Source organism: Bos taurus, chromosome 5, assembly GCF_002263795.3.
Source record: "Bos taurus isolate L1 Dominette 01449 registration number 42190680 breed Hereford chromosome 5, ARS-UCD2.0, whole genome shotgun sequence".
Classification (NCBI taxonomy): domain Eukaryota; kingdom Metazoa; phylum Chordata; class Mammalia; order Artiodactyla; family Bovidae; genus Bos; species Bos taurus.
In genome coordinates this window covers 47,944,975-47,967,264 of record NC_037332.1, presented here as the reverse complement: position 1 = coordinate 47,967,264, position 22,290 = coordinate 47,944,975, and the positions used below count along the sequence as shown (strand labels likewise).

Genomic DNA, 22,290 nt, shown 5'->3' with positions numbered 1-22,290 from the left:
TTTTAAAATGTACTCCACCTTTTTCAAAACGGACTGGGGTCATTATGGTGTTCACATAACTCAGAAACAGCCCAGGCTATAAAATTAGGACTTGGCAGAAAGGGAGTTCCTAGGGAGAAGGTTAAATCGAGGTAAACTGAAGGGAGAGTTGGACAGTTGGCGCAATTGTGGAGTTAGGAAGCATGAGGTCCCCTCGTTAGGCAACTCTTCTACCCTGCGAGCGCTGGAAGCCGGATGCATAGAGCCAGTCGAAGGGAGGTTTCGCTCGCCTTTAGCCCTACCCGGAGAAAAACGCTCAGTGAAGGCTGGTGCGCTCGTGTGCCTGTGTGCACATTGTTTGCAAGTGTGCATGTGTGCGAATGTGCATGTGTTTCTGCGTGCATGTGTGCATACAAGTGCGCGCCTGTTTGTTTACATGTGTTTATGCCTGCATGTGTCTGTGGGAGTGTGCACGTGTATCTAAGTGCACGTGTGTGGATTTGCGAGCAAGTCTGTGTGTGTGTGTGTGTGTGTGTGTACGCGTGCGCGTTCTCGATGGGTCGTGCAATCTGCCAGGAGGGTATTCCGACACAGAGCAGGACTGTGGGGGCTTGTTCCTACTCCCCTTCATTTGATCCCACTCCCAGGAAACTAGAACTCTGCCGCGCGTGCAGCCAGACGCTTCCTGCAGAGTGTTGGCTCCGCATCGTAGAGGTGCAGGTAAAGGCCAAGCCCCTAAACGCGGCTCCGGGGCAGCCACATTCCCGCGCCTTTCTAGGACAGCCGCCCAGGAGCGACCTCGGGCGGCGGGCGGGGCTAGGCCGGCGGCAAGCCGGCCCGGGATTCCCGGCCTGTCCCTTTAACCCCGCCGTGAGGCGGGAGCACGTGAGCGGGGCTCCGGGTGGCACCCGGGCGCCGCCGCCGCGGAGGCAGTTGTATTTCGAACACTGCCTCTGGCCCGCGGCCAGGCGCCTTGGCTCGGCGGTCTGCCTGGCCTCCCTCCTCCTCATACTTTTCCTCCAGCGCAGCCCCCTCCCCTTTATCCGCCCACGATTAGAGGTGGGCACTCCCCCCATCTCGCCGCCCCCTCCCCAAGCACACACACACTCAACGCGCTCGAATTCTGGGGTAGAAACTCAGAAAACTTCCAGCCTGGGCAGCGCGCGCTTGGTGCAGGACGCAGGAGTAATCAGCCCGTCCCCCTCCAACTCTCCGGTGCCGCTGCCGCCCGCTCCCGCCACCCGAGAAGGAACGGTGCCACCCACCGCTCCGTCCCCTGCCTGCGCCCAGTGCCCGACCGGATCCCCGCAGAATCTCCCCATCCTCCCTTCGCTTTCCGACTGCCCAAGGCGTTATTTGTTTTCTCTCTCTTTCTCTTTCTTGCTCTGCGAGCGCGGAGCGGGGGGGAAGAGGAGGAGGAATTCTTTCCCCGCCTAACATTTCAAGGGACACAATTCACTCCAAGTCTCTTCCCTTTCCAAGCCGCTTCCGAAGTGCTCCCGGTGACCGCAACTTCTGATCCCAAACTGAGAGGGGAGCCTCCCAACTTCAGTTCCTCTTTTCCTTCTTCGCTTTCCTCCTCCTCTCACTACCTCCACCTCCACCGCCACCTCCACCTCCGGCACCCACCCACCGCTGCCGCCGCCACCAGCAGCGCCTCCTTCTCTCCTCCTCCTCCTCCCCTCTTCTCTCTTTTTGGCAGCCGCTGGACGTCCGGTGTTGATGGTGGCAGCGGCGGCAGCCTAAGCAGCAGCAGCCCTCGCCGCACGCCAGCTCTCGCCCACCCCGCCTCATTCTCCAGCCCTACCTCGCAATCTCCCGAAAGGTGCCGGGCTGATTCCGGGCGGCAGAGGCGAAGCGGCTGCAGCGGCGGTAGGAGCGGCGGCGGCAGCGGTAGCGGCGGCGGGAGGCAGGATGAGCGCACGCGGTGAAGGCGCCGGGCAGCCGTCCACTTCAGCCCAGGGACAACCTGCCGCCCCGGCGCCTCAGAAGAGAGGACGCGGCCGACCCAGGAAGCAGCAGCAAGTCAGTACGCGGGCGGGGTGGGGGCAGTAGCCCACCTCCGCTACCTCCGCGAGGGCCCCGAGACGCGCGGCCACCCTAGCGCGGGAGTCCAGGCGCCGCGGCCGCCGCACGCCGCCGCGGGGGCGGGCTGCGGAGTCCTCGGCGCGAGTGCGCGGCTGAGCCCCGCTCCGCTCCGGGCCGGGAGGTGGGAGCAGCGGCGGCCGGCCGGGTGCGAGCAGGAGGTGGGGTCGGGCGAAGCGTCCTCGGACTTTCGCTATTGTGCCCGGCCCGAGTGGCGCGTTGTCTCCTGGTGACGGGAAACGGCCGGGTCCGACAAACCGGGACTCGACAAGCACTTTCCTAGTCGCTTCACAGTGGCCCAGGAGGCAGGGGTCCTCTGGCGGTTCAGGGTTGGAGGGGCTGAAGTCTTGGGGACCCGGAGGCTCTTTCTCCCGCCAACCCGGGCTGCTCGCTGGCCGGGAACTGGCGCGCCGCAGCCGCCCCCTTGGCGCCCTCCCCAAGTTCTCGGTGGCCTGAGACTCGCGCCCTCCCGACAAAGAACTCGTGGGCCCGCCCGGTTCTGTTAGGGCTCTTTAAATGCGGCGCGGCGTCCGATTTGCGGCGGCCGCTGCTGAGGGTGTCCCAGGAAAGGGGCTGCAGGAGATCCTGCGTCCCCACGGGACAAGATTAACTAGTTTGGCTAAGGGCGCAGTGGAAAGTAGTGTCCAAGAGGGTGCACGGTAGCTAGGGTCACTTCCTCGCCAGGCGCCCAGTCCCCCTTTTGCCTCCGGATCCCGCGCCTCAGCGCTACAGACATTAAATGTACCCTTCCAGAACGAGTGGCTGGGGTCTGGGAGGGGACGATCGAGGGGCGCCCGGGACCCCGCCGAGTGGAGGGTTTTGTCTGCGGATGCAACCAATTAAGCGTGCAGCAGGCGCTTGCAGAGCTGCGCGCAGCGCCCAGGGCGGAGGGGTTTTGTTCGCGGCAATTTCCAAGCCTTCGCGGGTAGGGCTCGAGCGGGACTTGTCTATTGAGAACATTTAAACTCCGCTTCCGCGGGCTTTAAAACTACTTCTGCGTTCTTTAGCTTTAAAGCGCTTCTTTCAGGGCAAATAGGCCGAGTAGAAAATAATCCTGGAGTCCCAAAGCTACCTAGAGCAAGGTGGGGAAACCGAACAATGTTTGCTTGCCATTGCGTTTGTTGTACCTTTTTGAAATCATCAAAGGAAACAAGCCAATCTAGAGGCCCCAGAGTTTTCCCGCTCTGCCCGAGCGACACTTTACACCGCGTTAGGATCCTGTTTTACACCTCCCAGGAAGTCACTGCCCTTCCCCCCGCCCTTGTTTCCCACCCGCCACCCAGCTTTCTCAAACTCTGCTAATTGCCCCCCACCTCCGAAAAATAATCCAAATAAAATTGCAGCGGGGTCTGGAGGTGATTGAAGGTTTTACCTTTGAGTTAAGGCAGAGTTCACAAAGAAAGAAAAATGTGTCTCCGATGTTTCTCCGGATGTGCCCACTGGCGCTAGTGGTCCCACAGAAGCTTGCAGGAAACCTTTCCCAGATTGTCTAAATAGAATGCGAATTTTCATTGAAGACTTTAATGCATTTTAAGCTAATTAGTCTCATTTAATCACTGAATCTGAATGAAATGTAAATTGATGATTCACTGGATAAATATTTAGGATCTGGAATATTAATCATCGCATTCTCTTAACCACTTGAGTATTTACTACTTGGCATAGAAGCCATTTAAAGTTTTGCTAAACCTATTGATAGTTTCAATTTCTCCATCCCAGACTCTTGCATTCCTTCTCACTACCACCCGCCCCACCTCTACCCCTTTTAGTTTCCTTCGGTCCACCCCCATAAGGGTTTTCCCAAAAGAAAGTTTTGGAAAAAGTGCTTATTTTTATCAAAAGATATTTAAATGTAGACTGGAGACCATGCCTGCATCTCCAAAGGGAAGTGAAGAATTGAAGCAATTATCTAGATAATTCAAGCAAAGCCTTCCACAACGGAGTTACCCTAATTATTTGGAAATTTTAGGAAGAATGGAGTTATTTTAAGTTGAAGAAGTTGGATAATTGTTCCAATATTTTACTCAATGTGTTGATTGAGTCATAATTGACTTACAATGCAGATATACAGAATGATCAAAAGCCACCTTTTCAATATGGGAGATTGTTGAAATATTTATGATGTTAGCTTCATATTTCTGTTGTTTAAAATGGTAGTACAGTGGAGTGTAGTATTTGTGTACAATGCTTATTATTTCTCTCAGTTGCCAAATACACAACCTTGCATATTTTGCACTTTAAGGATATACAACTTTCTTTCTGGAACATGCAACCTTGTCAGCCTTTGTTACCTTTCTCTGGTTGAAATAGAATCTAGTTTTCATATGCAAAATAGAATTTCCTCTTTTAATCCCTGGATTAAAAGTCTAGTTATTTCCCCTTTCTGTAAACTCTGTACCAGCATCATCCATTTGTGCTTGAACTGAATGTGTTCCAACGGTTCTGTTGAGCAGCACAGGCAGAAAATGTATCTATAGAGTCAGGGTCAATTTCTTTCAGACATTCTTGCCACAACAGAATTTTTTTTTCCCTCGAAACTAGGAGCCAACCGGTGAGCCCTCTCCTAAGAGACCAAGGGGAAGACCCAAAGGCAGCAAAAACAAGAGTCCCTCCAAAGCAGCTCAAAAGGTGAGAGATTTCTTAAGTCTTCCCAACTTTCTCAACACCCACAGGAACCTCCCTGTAATTTTCCCATTCTAGATCCACACCTAAGGATTTCTCCCAAGTGGGTAACCCCAGACTCATTTCCTACATTTACTATTGGTGAGATTTCCAAGCATATACTTAGAATAAAAAGTTCATGAAGCTGCTTGGGGTTGTTTTCAAACAATCACCAAATAATAAGAAACTTAAAGCAGAGATGGGGATTGGGGGGAGGTAAGCGAGTAGAGAATAAACAAATAAGATTTGCACCAAAAAAAAAAAAAGATTTGCACCAGTTGTGAAATAGTTAAAAAAAAAAAAAAAGAATAGATTTTGTTTGGCAGTGAAGTTTTTGCAATTTCCTTAAAAAATAATAAAGATTAATTTACTTTGTGCTTATTTACATGATTACTGGAAAACCAAATCCCACTCTTCAAGTTAAGGACTTTGCCAAATAGGTGATAATTAGAAGTAAATTCAATTATAGGATTCTGGGGGAAAAATTCACGAATTTTACAGCTTTAAATGTGCTGATAAAGTATTTTGCTTGTTTGCCATCAACCTGCAATATAATACATCATCGTCTCTCAAAAGCCTTTCCATCTCAGGTGATACAGAAATGTTCTGAATAGGACAATGAGAAAGTTTTAAAACAAATGTTTGACTTATTTATTGTACATTTTGGGGCAGAATAGAACCCAACCAAGTGTAACTTCCAGTATTTTTCTTTATAAATTTTAAATTGCAGTTTAAAAACTTCATGTTTGATGGTATTTGAACTCGCAAAGAAGAAATATCTCAGGATCAGTGCATACACAGAGAAGTGAAGGTGAAGACAAAAATCACAGTTTTTAAGCTTTACAAATAAATCAGAAAAACGTTTCTGTATTTTATTTGTAGGTTTGTATACTCGTTAAAAACAAAGGTTCAAAATTCTGAAGTCAATTTTGATGTATCTTTACAGTAGATTTGAGTATACTATGTACAGTGTTTGTTAAGAATAACTATATGCTCATCTTTGGGGAATTAATGTTTTGTGTGGTTTTCTCTATGACTGTGAGCACTAACCATATTATATTTGATAGTTTTCAGTGTTGTAAACTACCATAGCAACCAGGGATACATATAAAGTTATTTAGGGAGCAACTGTGAGTTCTTGTCTGTTTTAAGTCTTGAACAGAGCTGAAAGAGCAGATTTCTAATATACTTAAATGTAATTGCTTCTCAGAGTGAAGATTTAATCATACTTATATTTAATCAATACACTTTGAAGTAGTTCTAAATTATCTTGTCATTTAAAAATGACAATATGTAATCTGGTATTACTAACATGAATACCTTTTTTTTTTAACCTGCTTTATTAAATTAAATAAAAAGGGCTAATTTACCAAAGAAGTTTTTTTGTTGTTGTTGCGGAAGTTAATTTTATCTTAATTTGACTCTAATGAAATGCCAAAGGAATATCTTGGTAGCTAGCTGACAGACATTTAAACTATGATGTAATTGCCCTGAAAAATGCATCATTATAACATTTGCCAGGAAAAAAAATCTGTAAATCTCATCATAAATTATTTAAAATTTAATACAAAAGAGGGAAAATTATCTCTCAGATTTAACTGTATTACATTTTCTGAATGAGTTCAAGATATGCTTCTATCACCTTTTCTTCATTTTGAAAAGTTTGCCACTAACAAAATCTTATGTTGACAAAAGGAAAGATGAGACTTGTACCTAATTTACCACTTAAAGCAAAATAACAGAAAGTTGGTCTCTTCCCAAGTAAGGTGTAACTTATTTTTAGTTACTTTGGTGATAGGTGTTTATAAATGACCCTTAGGCTACTCATCTTTCTGATAATTCTTCATGTGTGTGCACATAACATTACAACTTCCAAACGAGAAGTAGGCTTTCTTTTTCCCAAGCAAAGTTTTCTCTGAAATCTTCCATTCTTCCAGACAAAATTATTTCACACACTTCTGTTATAAAAGTTCCCTTTCTAATAAAACTGGATAAATATTTTTGCTCAGAACATGACTGTTATAGTTCTTCAGTTTTATAAATTACGCTTCATTTGGAAAAGATAATACTTCACAAAATAATGAATGACATTGATGAATTATTCATGGCATGAGTAAACTTAAGGTATTTTCAGTTTCAGATCAGTATTTATTGAGTTTGCTTTTACCTTATATAAACATGATTATCAAACATATTTTTTGTCAAACATATATTGTATTCTAACAAAGCATATTTTTGTTAGGACTTTGAAAAGCAATTTTTTTTGAAAAAGTTACATTGTTCATATCATGTAAGATAAACATACCCTGCTAGACTGACCAGGGTAGGGATGAGAAGTCTTCTGTGATTAATAAATTGGGAATTCTCCTGCAAACCAAAGCTCATCATAATGGAAAATATATAACAAAAACTGGTAAGTATATAAGAGAACAGAGCTCTAAAATTAGAGAAGATGCAATGTACATGGGATCCTGATGATGCTGTATGTTTAAATTTTCTTGCTGCTCAAAATTTCTTTACTTACAAAGAAAAGTAAGTGTTTGGACTCAGTAACTGGCCTTGGGGCATTTGAAAACAAAACTGCTTGTTGGAAAATTAGCAATGTGAAACTTGACAATGCGTGTGGAAAGTTGAAAGACCAAATGGAGGACTACTAAATTAGCTATCACTTTAATTTCAGGCCACATTCAATATAAAATTGATTTGTGTAATACAAAAAACAAACATTTATGAAAACACAATTTGTTATGCTTGGAACTTTTGGAAGAGAATGTAACTATTCTTGACTTTGCTTCTAGTCCATTATGACAAGTTCTCATGGATAACCATTATGTAGAAATTCTAGTTATTCCCAAGAGCACCAGTCTGAGTGCTCAAAATTCATCCCTGAACCAGAGTCATATTGTTATCTTAATAAAAGATCAGAAGTTAATGTTTTCCTGAATAAATAATTTATTCATGTTGAGTATGCATATGTGTGTGTCTTGACCTTTTTATTTATGTGTTAGTTTGAGATATACCTGTGACCAGTTGCCTCTTAATTTCCTTTTTGTTTTATTTTGTTTTCCTCTCCTGTTTGTGCTGGATGAAAATATTTTGTATTTTCATATTTCTCATGTTTGGAAAGTAGAAAGATATAATCTTTAGGGTTTTTGTTGTGGCTTTTTAATCATAAAAGAACACTGGCAGGGTTTCTTAGAAGTCAAAGTCATCTGTAAGTCTCAAGCCAATTGTCTTTCAGGTACTTTTAGGAAAAAAAAAATTCTGGGATTGAATTAAATTTAATTGAAAGAACTGCACATAAAATAGATCTCAGGTGTGAGATAGCCTTCCTTCATATCATAGACGTTCCTAAACTTCCTTTGGACTTTAGGTGTAGTAAAGAGAAAAGGCACAAAATAAAAATAGGGTTTAGGTAAAGTGTACTTCAAATAATGTATTCAGACAAACACTTGATTTATATTTTCCATTTGCCTATACAAAGAAAACCTGATATGAATTGGATACTGTAAAGAAATAAAGAAATTGTTCCTTTTCTAATCATGTTCCTTCCTCGAAAAGTGGTTGATTTTTCACAAATGATTAATAACACTATGCACAGATATTTTAGGAGGAAAGAATGGGGTTTCCTCATCATTTCAGACAAATGTTCAAGCACAGATGCTGAGTGAGGGCATGATTTTTTTGCAGGATATAGTAGGTCCAACTGAAGACAGGAACCAAAAGCATCATTATAGGTAAGTCAGGGAAAGATTGTATTGGAAGTTGTGGTACAATTCCAGCTTATAGCTTCTATGTTACTAATATGACTTAGTTTGAACTCCTTTGTGTTTTTATAGGCAAGCAATTTCCACTGGGACTCAGGGCTCAAGGATACAGATGAGTCCAGTCAGGTGGAGTTACATAAAGCCCAGTTGTTTCTCCATTATCTTGGTATTTTAGGCTGTTCTACCTAAACAGTTGCCTCCTTTTTTTTTCACTTCTCTTTGCCAGAGAGGACGGAGCCTTAATGTATCAGTAAATTCTCTTTCACAATGCCTTTGAGTCATCGTAGATTATGATCCAAATATGGAAGATTGAAATGCATTTGAGTTATTTTCTGAAGTCCCTTTACTTTAGGGGACCCAGAAATCTCTTTCTTTGGCAGTTATCATTCTGAACTTTTTCATCGAAAGCCTCTCATTACTTTGACTGACCTCCAACTCTGGCTCATTTTTATCTCAAGGTCTCAACAGATCATTTTGCTCAAGAGAACACTCCAGATTGGTATTCTGTTTCCTTTTCAGTTCTTTTTAAAGACTAGATGGGTGCTGAAGAACATTTTATGTTAGTTAAATCATTCAGACCTATCTTATCTTGTTACCTGAATTTCTGCAGTTTCCAGAACTCACTTGGGAACCATATAGTTTGGCACAAGGGTAGAACAATGAATTTTACTATCCTTAATTCTGAAATTTTCAGCTCTTGAGTTTTTGTTCTGCCAACCAGGAGAAAAAGGTAAATGGAGAACAGATTCCATTTTAGGCTGCTGCTTTATTATTCGATATTGCTTTAATCTACTGAACATTGCTGAATGGCATCTTCTAATTGATTCAGCAAGGAGCAGTCACAGCCATTTTTTTTTCTCCAGGATAACGTAGGGAACAGTTTGCTTGGAAGGTCACCCCTGTGAACTCTCATATCGTTGCTATTGATTTCTCTGATTACAAAAGAGAAAGAAAGAACCATTTAAAGAGGAGAATCCTAAACTTTGAAAATAGCTTTTCCTGTCATTTTGGCCTTGGCTTTAATTTTGTATTTGTATAAGTGAAGACAGGCATGTGTAAATAATGACATGGGAGTTGACAACAAGGACTTCCTTGGGGAAAATGAGCATGAACTACAATGGATGATAGAATTCACTTTTATTTCCTCTTCGAAAATATGTCCTGATGGAAAGATTGTAATTTTTTTTAAAGACTGAAAATGGTTGCACGTACAGTTTGGAAACTCATCGAAACTAGATTAGCATAAAAGTTAAGTGAGAATTACTTATCATTTAGTGTGACAGTCAGTTCAGTGGATTTTGATTACCAAGCACATTGATTTACACTGTGTTTTTGAAAGAACTACGAAAAGAAATAAATGTGACTTTCTATACTTTTTTAGGTGGCTCCATTTGCTCTTAAGTCTGTCGGTCTTAGTCATATATACATATATTTGTAAAAATACATGAAAACAAAGCAGGGTACCACTAAGCTGATCGTTTCTCTGGCTCTTTTGTGTGTTTGTGTATAGACTTGCTGACTGATTTAGAGTAGGGGCATTTTGACTTCCATGCATTTATCACAGTATGCTGTGAGCATTTAGAATAACAAAAAGATTAATAGCTATCTAAATTTGACCCAGAAGTCAGAAGTAGATATTGCTCTTGGTTCCCAGTCTCAGCTTTTGCCTATGTCTTTATAGGAAACTCAGAAATATTTTAGTCTTAACTACTCATTTGATTTTCACCCTGGACGTTTGTTTTTTTTTTAATATAATTTCCCCCAGGGATCAAACCTGGGTCCTCCTGCATTGCAGACAGATTCTTTACCATCTGAGCCACCAGGAAAGCCCTACATTTCCCCATGGCTACTTTATATGGGACTGTCTCCCAGAAGAACAGACCTTTTATTGCCTTAAAATCAGATGAGGTCTCAATTCCACCACTTAAACACATGGATAGATTGCTTAATCGCCAGGTTGGGGGGTTAGTAATAGCTGCCCTACATAAGTAAGACAATGCTCAGAAAATCACTCATTTCTTTGAAAACTTACAGAATTGGGAGGGTGGTCTTGTTGTTGTTGTTGTTTTCTACTTTTTGGCCTTTCATTTGGGTGTGTGAGATCTTGATCTTAGTTCCTCACCAAAAATTGAACCTGTGCTCCCTGCAGTTGGAGCACAGGGTCTTAAAACTGGACCCCCAGGGAGGTATTTTTTTTAAGAGTAACATTTTAAAATATGGAGGGAATTAAGAAATTACACTGGTTTACCTACTCTAGTATTCTTGCCTGGAGAATCCCATGATAGAGGAGCCTGGCAGCTACAGTCCACAGGGTCGCAGCGTTGGACACGACTGAGCAACTCACACTTTTCTACCTAGTGCTTTAACTTTTATCAGCCTTATCTTACATGTACCTTAGCTCTGTTAATCTTCTGATGTAGGCTTTGTGGTCTTCATTCCACAAATGAGAAAACTGATTCAGAGACGTGGACTGTGACATGTCTAACGTTCAGCTGTCCTAAATGGGAGCATCTGGATTTGAGTTCAAATCCAGTTCTTAAAACTTAGGATCGTTCCATATTATGTGCTGTCAAATACCTTGTGAAATATTTGCTACAAGGTAGATTATGTTTTCTCCAATAACCAGAAAGAGAGGTTGGAAGTTAGGTTTTGAGAAACCTTTGCTGGGCAGTTCTATACAAGCTTATAAAGGGATTGGAAGTGTGGGCCCACTGCAACCCATCCTCACAAATTTCTGGCCCCCAAGTAAACCAGAAGGCTGTACCTTTGAAGATCATGGCACAGCCAGAAGTTTTTTTATTTGTTAAATGAAGGGGCTGGATGAAATGTCTTCTAAAGCCCTCCCAAGCTGTAGATTCTGATGGCAAGAGGGAAACGACACACAGGTGATATAAATACCAGAGTGATTTTCCGTCCTTCCTTCATGCAATAAATATGGAGTGAGCACATCTTATGCACCAAACACTAATGCTATAACCCTTTCCAAGTTCAAGAGTTCTATTTGCTAGATGAGTTTCCTTTCTTAATTAATTTTTTAGTGCTAATACATTTAAGAGCCTGGAGTACCAGAACTTCTTAGGGGCAGAAATAATTACATTTCCTACTTAAAATTCTTCCCAACCCTCATGAATCTACAGTTCTGAATCTGAACTTCTTTAAAAAGGCAAAAATATGAATGAAGACAAGTCAAGACCGAATAACGTTTCTAAAATAATGACAGTTGGAAATGTTAATGTAACGGTGCTGATAATAGTCTGAAATTCAGTTCTTACAAATGCAGAATTCCCACCGTCTCTCCCTACTCACCCACCCTGAGATAAGCAGTTAAGTATTTAGAGTAAGTTATTGTCTGAATTATACATGGGTTTGTAGCGTGGAACCAAATTCCAGTCTGGCAAAGGAAAACCAAATATACGCTTCCACAGTATTGCATATGTTGTTATATTAAAAACAAAACAGGCCTCCGAAATGTTTTGTTTGTTTTCTATTGAAAAATAATATCCTGAAGAGCATTAAACACAGGAAAAAAAATGTTAAAGCCAGTGTTTTCCAATATGTAAAATTCCTGGATCTATGCTGGTTTACAAATGAAAATCCTAACTGGTTTTACAGGCTTTGTGAAGTTTGATCAGAATGATTAAATAATGTGGGTTTTAAGGAACAATGAAAACCTCCCAGATCGCTGCCACACAGCACAGCTAATGTGCTTCTTCTAGATGTCGTCTCAGAAGAGGGTTTCAGCTTACATGTAATACTGGCCCCAAGACCAAGGAGCAAGTTCACTTTTAACAAGTTCAAGTGATAATCAGGATACTTTGCCCTTCAGTTAATGGTGCAAATTTTATTTTTGAAGAGACTTTTTGTAAATGGGAAGCTCGGTTTAAAGTCTTCTCCTTTGCTGGGCTTTCTCGCTCTATGAGAGATTTGCTTTCTCTAACTCTGAAATGTAGTGAAACAACCCTCTTTTAGAAAACAGCCCTCTTCAACAGATTTTAGGTACTCCCGATCACATCATGGATCTGGGAGCATAACCACCATACAGAAAAGCCTAGCATAGACGTGCCATTAGCCTTTAAGATCTCAAGCAGACTCCTGTTCTCAACCACACCTACCATCCCCAGGCCCATTAAAAAGGATTTCTATCTTCCATGTTTGTATAATTTACTACTGAGTAAACTGTGCAATCTTACAGTCACTCCTAAAGATTAAATCAGACACTGCTTCTGTATTAGGGAATTTTGTACTCCTATAACTCACAATGTACCAACCAGAGGGTTTCTTAAAAGCTTCATTCTTAAGGTGACAGATGGGTGTAATGGAATATTTGCGTTGACTGAACCTTCTATGAGATTGGACTAACTTGAAGGGAAACTTTCCCTTTAAGAGTTCGATTGCATTAGAAGTGAAAGAACATTTATTGAACACCTCCTTTATGGCGGCCACATCACTTCTCACTGGAGGCATTATCTCCATTTCACACCTGAACCCAAATTAAGGTTTTCAGGGACCTGCCCAAAGTCGTAAAGCCAACATGGCAGAGCAGAGATTTGAGCCTTAGCTTTCCAGAGTGTGGTCTGTGTTCCTCTCTCTCTCTTGGAGACAACACTCAGAAAGAAGATGTGATTTGCTGGGCACTTCTAGTTTTCACTTAACTCATGCCCTTCTGACTGAAGGTTAAGACAAGGCTACCAATCCCTGAGAAGAAATGATTCCTTTGTGGAACCATTCAAAGTAGTAACCCCTACTACTGTGATTCAGAGTGCCCAAATCTGATGCTTAGCTGGAGCTGAATCAGTGATAATTTCAGTTAACTAAGATGTCTTTTTATAGTAGCAAATATATGAATGCTAAAGGAAGGTAGCATTGTTAGGAGAATAAGAGTCTGGACTTTAGAGTCCAGCAGAACTGGGTTCAAATCTGCTTCGTGTGCAAACTGGATTATTCACCTTGTCTATTTAAGACTTAATTGCTTATTGCAAAATAAGAAAAATAACAATAGCTGCCTACACAGCTGTTGTAAAGATTAAAGTAACACATGCGAATGACTTGGCCCAGTGCCTAGGGTACTTAAAATACTTGATAAATATGCACTAGGATTATAATCAGACGAAGTTTCGGATAATTCACGGAACCTGTTAGATTAATGCCAGGTCAAGACGATTTGGTGAAAAATCTTGTGATGTAGAAGTCTTACTTTGCCTATGTATCTGTGGATCTTTGTATCTATCATCTACCTCCATCTGTTTTTACCAGGCTGATTGAGGAGAGAGTCATCCGACAGTGTAGACAGATACTATACAATAGGAAATTGTAGTATCATTGTACCAAATACACTGTCTGCTGACGCAGGTGACAGAAGTAAAATGTAAAACAAGTTATCCTGGCTCAGGTTCCCTGTATTTTGGTGTTTATAGAGCCTTGAGAAGATTCTCATACACAGAAGAGTATGTACTAAGTTTTTTTTGCTCTGGAAATGAAAATTGTAAACGTATTTTTATAGGAGTGTATGATGGTGTGTGTTGGTGAATTTGGGGATTACAGTAGGGGGTGATAAACAGAGAAATTACTTTATGGTATTAAAATCTTACTCAAAGGGAAGAAATAGCTGTGATACCAGAAAAATCTTCTGTGAAGCAAAGCAATGAAACAAACTCTCAAGGGAGTTAGAAATATATTCATGTCAGGTCTATGTTGAGTATGAAATTGTTAATAATATACATTCTTTATTAATTATTATTTTTAGCATCCCTAGTTTCTATCTCAGAGATAAACATTGATGATTTCTGCCAGCTTATTTTGCTTTCTCGGATTTGGGTGAACTGATAGGTGATTGTTTGAGGCAAAGAATAGGAAATGAACTATGTAGAGGTGTGCTAATATTTGTTTCTTTGATTTGGAAGCCTATATATTTTCACTCACATTTAGATTTGCTTCTGATTAACAGTGCACTTTGTAAATTGTGCAGTAATATATAGTGCTAATTTTCATAATTTTAGTTTGGCTATGGAAAGAAAATCATTTAAGAAACATTTTTTAAAAATCTTACTTTACATAATTATGGATATATGGGAATTCCTGTTTTTATTACAGTCAGAAATAAGGATAAAATGGCTTTCTTTGGGGGGGGGGGGCGGGGCCTGCACCATGCAACTTATGGGATCTCTGTCTTGTTCCATCCTTGTTCTCTTGATCTTTTGTTGTGTCTTACCAGGGATTGAACCCAGGCCCAGGCAGTGAAAGCCTGGAGTCCCAACCACTAGACCACCAGGAAACTACTGCAAAATGGCCTTTTAAAAGCATTTTCATGCATTTCAGAGATCATTCCAGGAGTCTATTAGGGTGAGGGTTGCCTAGATCTCTCTTTGCATCATGGAATGAAAAATGAAGAAGATGAGCCTTCAGGAAGACTGAGATTGTTAAAGCAATGTCAATTCCTCGTCTGCAAACCAGAACATTCTTACTTGGAATGGGTCCTTGGTGCAGCACTTACAAGAAATGTCAGGTAGGAAATGATATGACTTCCTTTTTCATTTTGCAGAAAGCAGAAGCCACTGGAGAAAAACGGCCAAGAGGCAGACCTAGGAAATGGGTGAGTAATAAGATAAAATTTGTGTCCTTTTTTTGTAATGAAAAATTTCTGGGTTTTTGTTGTTGTTGTTGTTGTTAATTTATTTATTTTCAATTGGAGAATAATTGCTTTATAATATTGTGTTGATTTCTACCATAACATGAATCAACCTTATCTATATACATGTTCCCTCCCTCCTGAAGCTCCCTCCCACCTCCCACCCCATCCCACCCCTCTAGGTTATCACAGAGCACCAGATTTGAGCTCCCTGCATTGTACAGTAAATTTCATTTTATCAATTACATTAATTTCTAACTTCTGGTTTGATGAATCTTTGAAAGGGTTAAGGCAGATTACCACCATTCCTTACCCTCAGGCTCCAGGAGTTTACTCAAAACACTTTTCTTTCCTGGGAGTGTCTCCTTTTTCTACCTCTTATCAACATGAAAAGAGTCTCCACTCTTCCTTCAAATGCAGTAACAATGAGATGACTTGTTCCGTGGGTTGAGTAACTAAGGTTAAAGGGTTTTATGAAATGTTGGAAGTTGATTACAAATGGTGATAAAATTCAGATGAAATGTGTGTCTGAGATAACTTTTTACCTCTTTCTTTTCATTTCTTATTGTTACTATTTCCTGGATGACTTGGCTTTGGACATATCTCATTTTCTAGGTGGTTTGTGTTTTCCTCTTCACATTGCCTTTGTTAGGAAACCAGGTTTTAATCTCCAGATTTTCTTGCTTCCCTTAGTGGTCATTTTTACATACTGACAGTGGCTTCCATGCAAGCTTACTTGACTGCATAGGCACACAGATCCTGACTCTTTCTGAGGTCAGAAATTCACTGGTTGCTGAAAGTGCATGCTCAGTCGCTAAGCTGTGTTCAATGCTTTGCGACTCCATGGACTATAACTCGCCAGGCTCCTCTGTTCATGGGATTTTAGATAGAACCCAGGTCTCCTGCATTCTTTACTGTTGAGCCACCAGGGAAGCCCTCGTTTGGAGTGATGTCATTCTAAATGACAACTCTGTTCTTGACCCAGGGGTTGAAATCGTGTCTCCTGCATTAGCAGGCAGATTCTTTACTGGTTAAGCCACATGGGATGGCTTTGCTAATTTTACCACTTGAAACTTGTTGTTTATACTGCTACATTACCATGCTCTTCTGGTCTGTCTTTCCCAGTGACAGAGGAGACAAGTCTCAAAATGAATAAAACCATTTCTCAAGAAAGATGAAGGCATCTTCCCTACCCAGGATCATCTATGATGGGATCTTTAGCCTTCCTTTTCTCTCTTCTGTGGTTCCGTCTTCATGCTTCATCTTTTTCCAAAGTTCCTTTGCTGCTCTGCTGGATTGCATTTTCCTATTAGTTTGCCATTCCTCTCCCATCAAGAATTCTGCATCCCTTTCTATTTATACTTTGGTATTGCCTTTCATTCAGTTTATTCATCTTCTTGTATTTTTTTCCCCTCTGCTCAACATGTATTAGGATTAGATTTCTTAGCACAAGGAAATGGGGATGATCTTTAGATTAAAAACATCTCAGTGTTGCAGGGTAGACTTAAAGTAAGAGCATTTCATTCAGAACCTTCTGGTCCAGATATGAATTCTCTCCAAACCAACCCACCAGGTGGTGATCATCTAGACTCTGCTTGATTACTTTTTATGTTAAGAAACTCATGTCCTCTTAAGGCTGCCTCTTCTTTCCTGGAAAGCTCTGGACATTAGAAAATACTTCCATCTGACTCCCTGTAACTTCCATTCACTGTTGCTAGGCCTCCCTCCTAGGAATATACAGAGTAATTGTTGTTACTTTTACTTGTGATTGCTCCTCAGATAGTTGAAGGCAATTAACATATATACTCTTTGTTCTCTTTCCTGGTTTGAATATCTCTAAACCTTTTAGCTCTTCCCCATAAAGAAACATTCTTATTCTCCTCTGAGTGTGCTTGTTTTCTTTGTCTCTTGTAATATGTCACCCAGAACTTAGTATCATATTCCAGGTGTGGGCTCCATAACCAGTGGGTTTATTACCTCTCTTGTTAGACATATGGTTCCAGTTACCTATTACTGTTTCATCAACCACCCCAAAACTTAATAATGTAGAAAGGAAAAAAAACAAAACTCTCATGGATTCTTTGTGTCAGGAATATGGATAGGGCACAACAGAAACAGAAAGGCTTGTTTCTAATTCAGGATGTCTGGGGCTTCAGCTGGGAGGATTCAAGAGACTCTGGATGTGTGTGTGGGGCAGGCGGGGGTACCTTTCATGCTTGGGGCAGAATCTGGAAGTATCTTCACTCACAGGGCTGGTGCTTTTGCAGGATTGGCTTAAAGTCTGGATGCGTCTGAGAGTGTCCTCTGGAGCATCCACACACATAGCCTTTGCACCTTGGTGGTCTCAGGGTAGGTAGTCAATCTTCTAGCATGCACTCTGGCCTTCCATGTTCTCCCCAGTGAGGAGAAAGCTGCAAGCAAGGCCTCTTTTTTCCTTTTAAGATTTTTTTTTTTTTTTTTTGGATATGGACCATTTTTAGAGTCTTACTGAATTTGTAACAATATTGCTTCTGTTTTTAAGTTTTGGTTTTTTGGCCACAAGGCATGTGGGATCTTAGTTTCCCATCTAGGGATCGAACCCACACCCCCTGCATTGGAAGGCAAAGTCTTTACCACCAGACCACCCAGGAAATCCCAAGCCTTTTTTTACCTAGATGTCAAAAAGTGCTATTCCATTACACTAGTGAGCACACTATTGAGTAAGCTGGTGTTGGCATACACACCAAATATAGATCTGCTGTTTTATTTTTTATTTTTTCTTTCATTCAACAAGTATTCGCTGACTTTCTTCCAGGGGATGCAATGGTAAGAACAACAGACTCTGTCCCTGATGGAGGAAGATGTGATTAGTTGAAAAGTTATGCACACAACTGTAACTTTCCCATCTGTGTTCAGTGCTGGGAAGGAGCAAGAAGGGTGCTCTCAGGGCTTGCAGTGACGATGTGATCGCTATCAGGGAGACCAGTAAACACTTTTCTGAGGTGATCCTTGGCTGTGGTCTTGGGGATCTGTAGTGACTAACCAGCTGAAATATACCTTAGACAAAAGAAGTAATACTTGCAAAGGCCCTGTGGCTGGAGGGAATACATTGAATAGGGATGAAAAGCCAGTGTGACTGGGTCAGAGGGATCAAAGGGTGCAGGTGGGAGATGAGACTGGACAGGTAGATGGAAACTTTGCTCACCAAGTTAAGGAAGGGTTTAAAAAATCATATACATTTTATTTATTTGCTTGAATGATTTTGCTCATGGAGGTGAAATGACCAGATTGTGTTTCAAAAAGATGCCTTGGCTATAGCAAGGAGAATATAGGTTTCTCCTTTTTCTAAGCATCAGAACTAAAATGGCATCAATGGAATATATCCGATTGAACTCATCAATAAGGAAAACCTGTATAAACTTTCTTATAGGCAACAAGATAGGAAATAGATAAGTTGTTTGAAATAATGAGATTAATGTTGCTAAAATGAAATGAAATGCCGCTGCTGCTAAGTCACTTCAGTCGTGTATGACTCTGTGCGACCCCATAGGCGGCAGCCCACCAGGCTCCTCCGTCCATGGGACTTTCCAGGCAAGAGCACTGGAGTGGGTTGCCATTGCCTTCTCCCGAAATGAAATGCATTGTAAGCAAATACAACAAGCTTCTATCTAAATAAAGCCCTAACCCAGCTTTATTTAGATATAATTGATGCTTTCAAACTGTGGTGCTGGAAAAGACTCTTGAGAATCCTATGGACAGAAAGGAGATCAAACCAGTCAATCCTAAGTGAAATCAACCCTGAATATTTATTGGAAGGACTGGTGCTAAAGCTGAATCTCCAATACTTTGGCCACCTGATGCAAAGAGGTAACTCACTAGAAAAGACCCTGATGCTGGGAGAGATTGAAGGCAGGAGGAAATGGGGACCACAGAGGATTATGAGATATTTGGATGGCATCACAGACTCAATGGACATGAGTTTGAGCAGACTCCAAGAGATATATAAAATATGGTACAGGAATAAACAAAACATATTTTATGGAATAAAATATGTACAGGACAGGGAAGCAAGCCTGGTGTGCTGCTGTTTATGGGGTAGCAAAGAGTCAGACAAGACTGAGCAACTGAACAACAACAATTGACACTTGACCTTTTGTAAGTTTAAGGAATACAGCATGTTAATTTGACTTATCTTTTGCAAAATAATTACCCCAGTGGCATTAGTTAACACCTCCATCCTCTTACATAATTACCATTTCTTTTTTTGTGGTAAGAACGTCTAAGATCTATTCTCTTAGCAACTTTCAAGTATATAATACTATATTGTCATTGTTGTTATTTAGTTGCTCAGTCTTATCTGACTCTTTTCTCACCTCATGGACAGTAGCCCTCCAGGCTCCTCTGTCCATGGGGATTCTCCAGGCAAGAATACTGGAGTGGGTTGCCATTTCCTTCTCCAGGGGATCTTCCCAACCCAGGGGTCGAACCAGCATCTCCTGCATTAGCAGGTGGGTTCTTTCTCATTGAGCCACCAGGGAAGCCCATAATACTGTACTGTGAACTCTAATCACAACGCTAAATCTCCTGAACTTATTACTGGATGTTTGCACCCTTTGACCAATATTTCCTCATTACCCCTGTACCTTCTCCCAGCCCCTGGCAACCACTGTTCTGCTGCCTTTGATAAATTTAGCATTTTTGGATTCCACACAAACAATATCAGACTTTCTTCACTTAGCATTAATGTATTCAAGGTCCATCCATACAGATAGCAGGACTTCTTTCTCTGGCTGAATAATATTCCATTGTCTGTGTCTACCACGTCTCCTTCAGGCACTCATCTGTCGATGGACTCTTAAGTTCCATATCCTGCCTCTTGAGTGGCCTTCCTACCTTTTCTACCTTCGGCTCTCCTGTGTTTTCCAGTTAACCTGCATAGGGTATACTCACATCACTGATCTTCATGGAAACTCCCCCTGGATCCAGAGCTGGCCACTGAACTGATTACAACCTTCCCTAGCTCTTTGAAGTCCCCACAGTCTATACCCACCTCCCTTTATGCCTTTATTTCCCACTACTCATTCTCACACAGCCAGTGTTTCAGCCAAGCTGGAATAAAATATGTAATAATTAAAGGACCTACATGTTTTTATTTTCTCAATGGATTCTTGCTTATTTGAGGGAGATCTGGATTCCAGGCACCTGATATTCAGGCTGGATAAGGACCCCATGTGAAGTGCCCACCACAAAAGCCCCTGCCTTTCTGGGAATAATTGGGCCATCCTCATTGACCCTTCCTGGTTTCTGATTTTTACTGGCTGTGAGAATGGAAAATATTGTGTAGTGAATTGTTACAAGACCCTGATTTGTTCCCCAAAGAAGAGTTGTTCTACTTAGAAAAGGAAATAGAAGGAAATTGTGTATTTTTTTTTCTTGACAGCGTGTTTCCTCTTTGCTCATATATATTCTGTTGGGTAGAGTGTGCATGGCCGGTCACAGCAAGGCATTGAGTTCAAGGGCATTCTTTACTGGAGAGCTTGTACTAAAGAAATAAATTATTGCATTTTCCATAGGAAATAAGCCTTGTACTTTATAGTAAGCTCAATTTTTTCCAACAGTGTCATTCACTGATTTCCCTGTATTAGAGCTATGTTTTTGAACTGACAGGATTTACTAGGTACAGGACCTAAAAGACAAATTGCTCCCCTTTTATTCTCCTCATTTGTTTTGTTTTAAAAGTTCTTTTGCTTTTAAAAAGAAATCTTGTACATTTTATAGTGTCCTGTAACAGGCCTGGAAGAAGATATGTACAGTGTAACCCTCTCATCCAATATGATTGGAATCAGTACTTGGTAGGTTACTCCAAAGTCGATTAACCGAAAGTACGTGGCTGTAGAAGCAGAATTTGTGCCAGTCTTGGCTCTTTAGGGGATGGAGTGTTGACTAATCCAGTGACAACTAGCTAGACTTTGTTTAAGCTCACTTATTCTGTTTATTTTATTCCCCTTTGCCTTCTTTTTTTTTTTGTAAGTTTGAATCAGATTTCAGATCCATTATTCTGATGAGCTGTTTCGGACTTTCACATCTTTTGGGTATGGAGGAAGTGAGAGGTAAAGGAAGGAGAGAGAAGTGGGACCTGACTTTTCTACTGGTCTCTTGAGCCAGGAGCTCAGGATTTGGATTCAGGTGGCTTGGGTTCAAATTCTGGTCCATCACTTGATTCACTGGAATTTGGAGCAAATTACATGACCTTTTAAAAAACACTTTAAAGATTATTTTAAATATGTGATTAACTAATCTTCTAATTTAAAAGATTATTTAATTTTAGGTCATTGTTTCAGGTATATAACATGCTGATTCACAATTTTTAAAGATTATATTTCACTTACAGTTATCATAAAATATTGGCTGTATTCCCTGTGTTGTACTGTCTATCTCTGTAGGTTGTTTTAGTCACAGTATTTTGCCCCTCTTAATCACCTACCTTTCTTTGGCCCCTCCCGCGTACCTTCTCCCCACTAGGAGCCCCTATTCTCTATGTGTATTGGTCTAATTCTTTTTTGTTACAATCACTAGTTTTATTTTTTAGATTCCACGTGTAAGTGATATCATACAGTGTTTGTCTTTTGTCTCTTTCCCTATTCCACTTAATGCAATAACCTGCAAAATTTTCTTTCTATTTTAGGGCTGAGTAATATTCCATCATTTTATATATATCACACATCTTAATCCATTTGTCTGTTGATGGGCACTTAGGTTGCTTCCATATCTTGACTATTATAAATAATGCTGCTGTGAACATTGGGGTACATGTATCTTTTTGAATTAGTGTTTTCATTTATTTTTTATATTTTTGAAAAATACCCAGGAGTGGGATTGCTGGGTCATATAGTAGTTCTGTTTTCAGTTTGAAAGGTCCAGTTTCCTCCTCTTTAAAAAGATTGCAAGAGTGGTACATTTCTTATAGAGTTGTGTGAGGATTAAATAGGGTCTTGATGTAAAGGGCTTAATAGAAGGTCTGGCATATAGTAAGTACTCAATAAATGTTCAACATTATAATTAATTCCACTCTACACTTTCATGTAGATATTACAGACAGCCTAAACCCTAATTACTTATAGCTGCCTATAGTTACACATGGACTGAGGTGACAATTATGTATCAAACTCACCAGGGACCCTTTGTGGTGTCTTT

General features: G+C 41.1%; 1 protein-coding gene across 1 annotated transcript in view; it reads left to right on the top strand.

The window, feature by feature from the left end:
* The first annotated feature begins 958 nt into the window (after positions 1-958).
* Positions 959-22,290, top strand: part of HMGA2 (high mobility group AT-hook 2) — a 149,656-nt gene continuing 128,324 nt past the window's right edge. Inside the window, exons 1-3 of the mRNA XM_002687648.6 lie at positions 959-2,004; positions 4,606-4,692; positions 15,031-15,081. Of these exons, the coding sequence (XP_002687694.2) occupies positions 1,894-2,004; positions 4,606-4,692; positions 15,031-15,081 (249 nt within the window). The 5' untranslated portion in view covers positions 959-1,893. The remainder of the gene's footprint in view (positions 2,005-4,605; positions 4,693-15,030; positions 15,082-22,290) is intronic.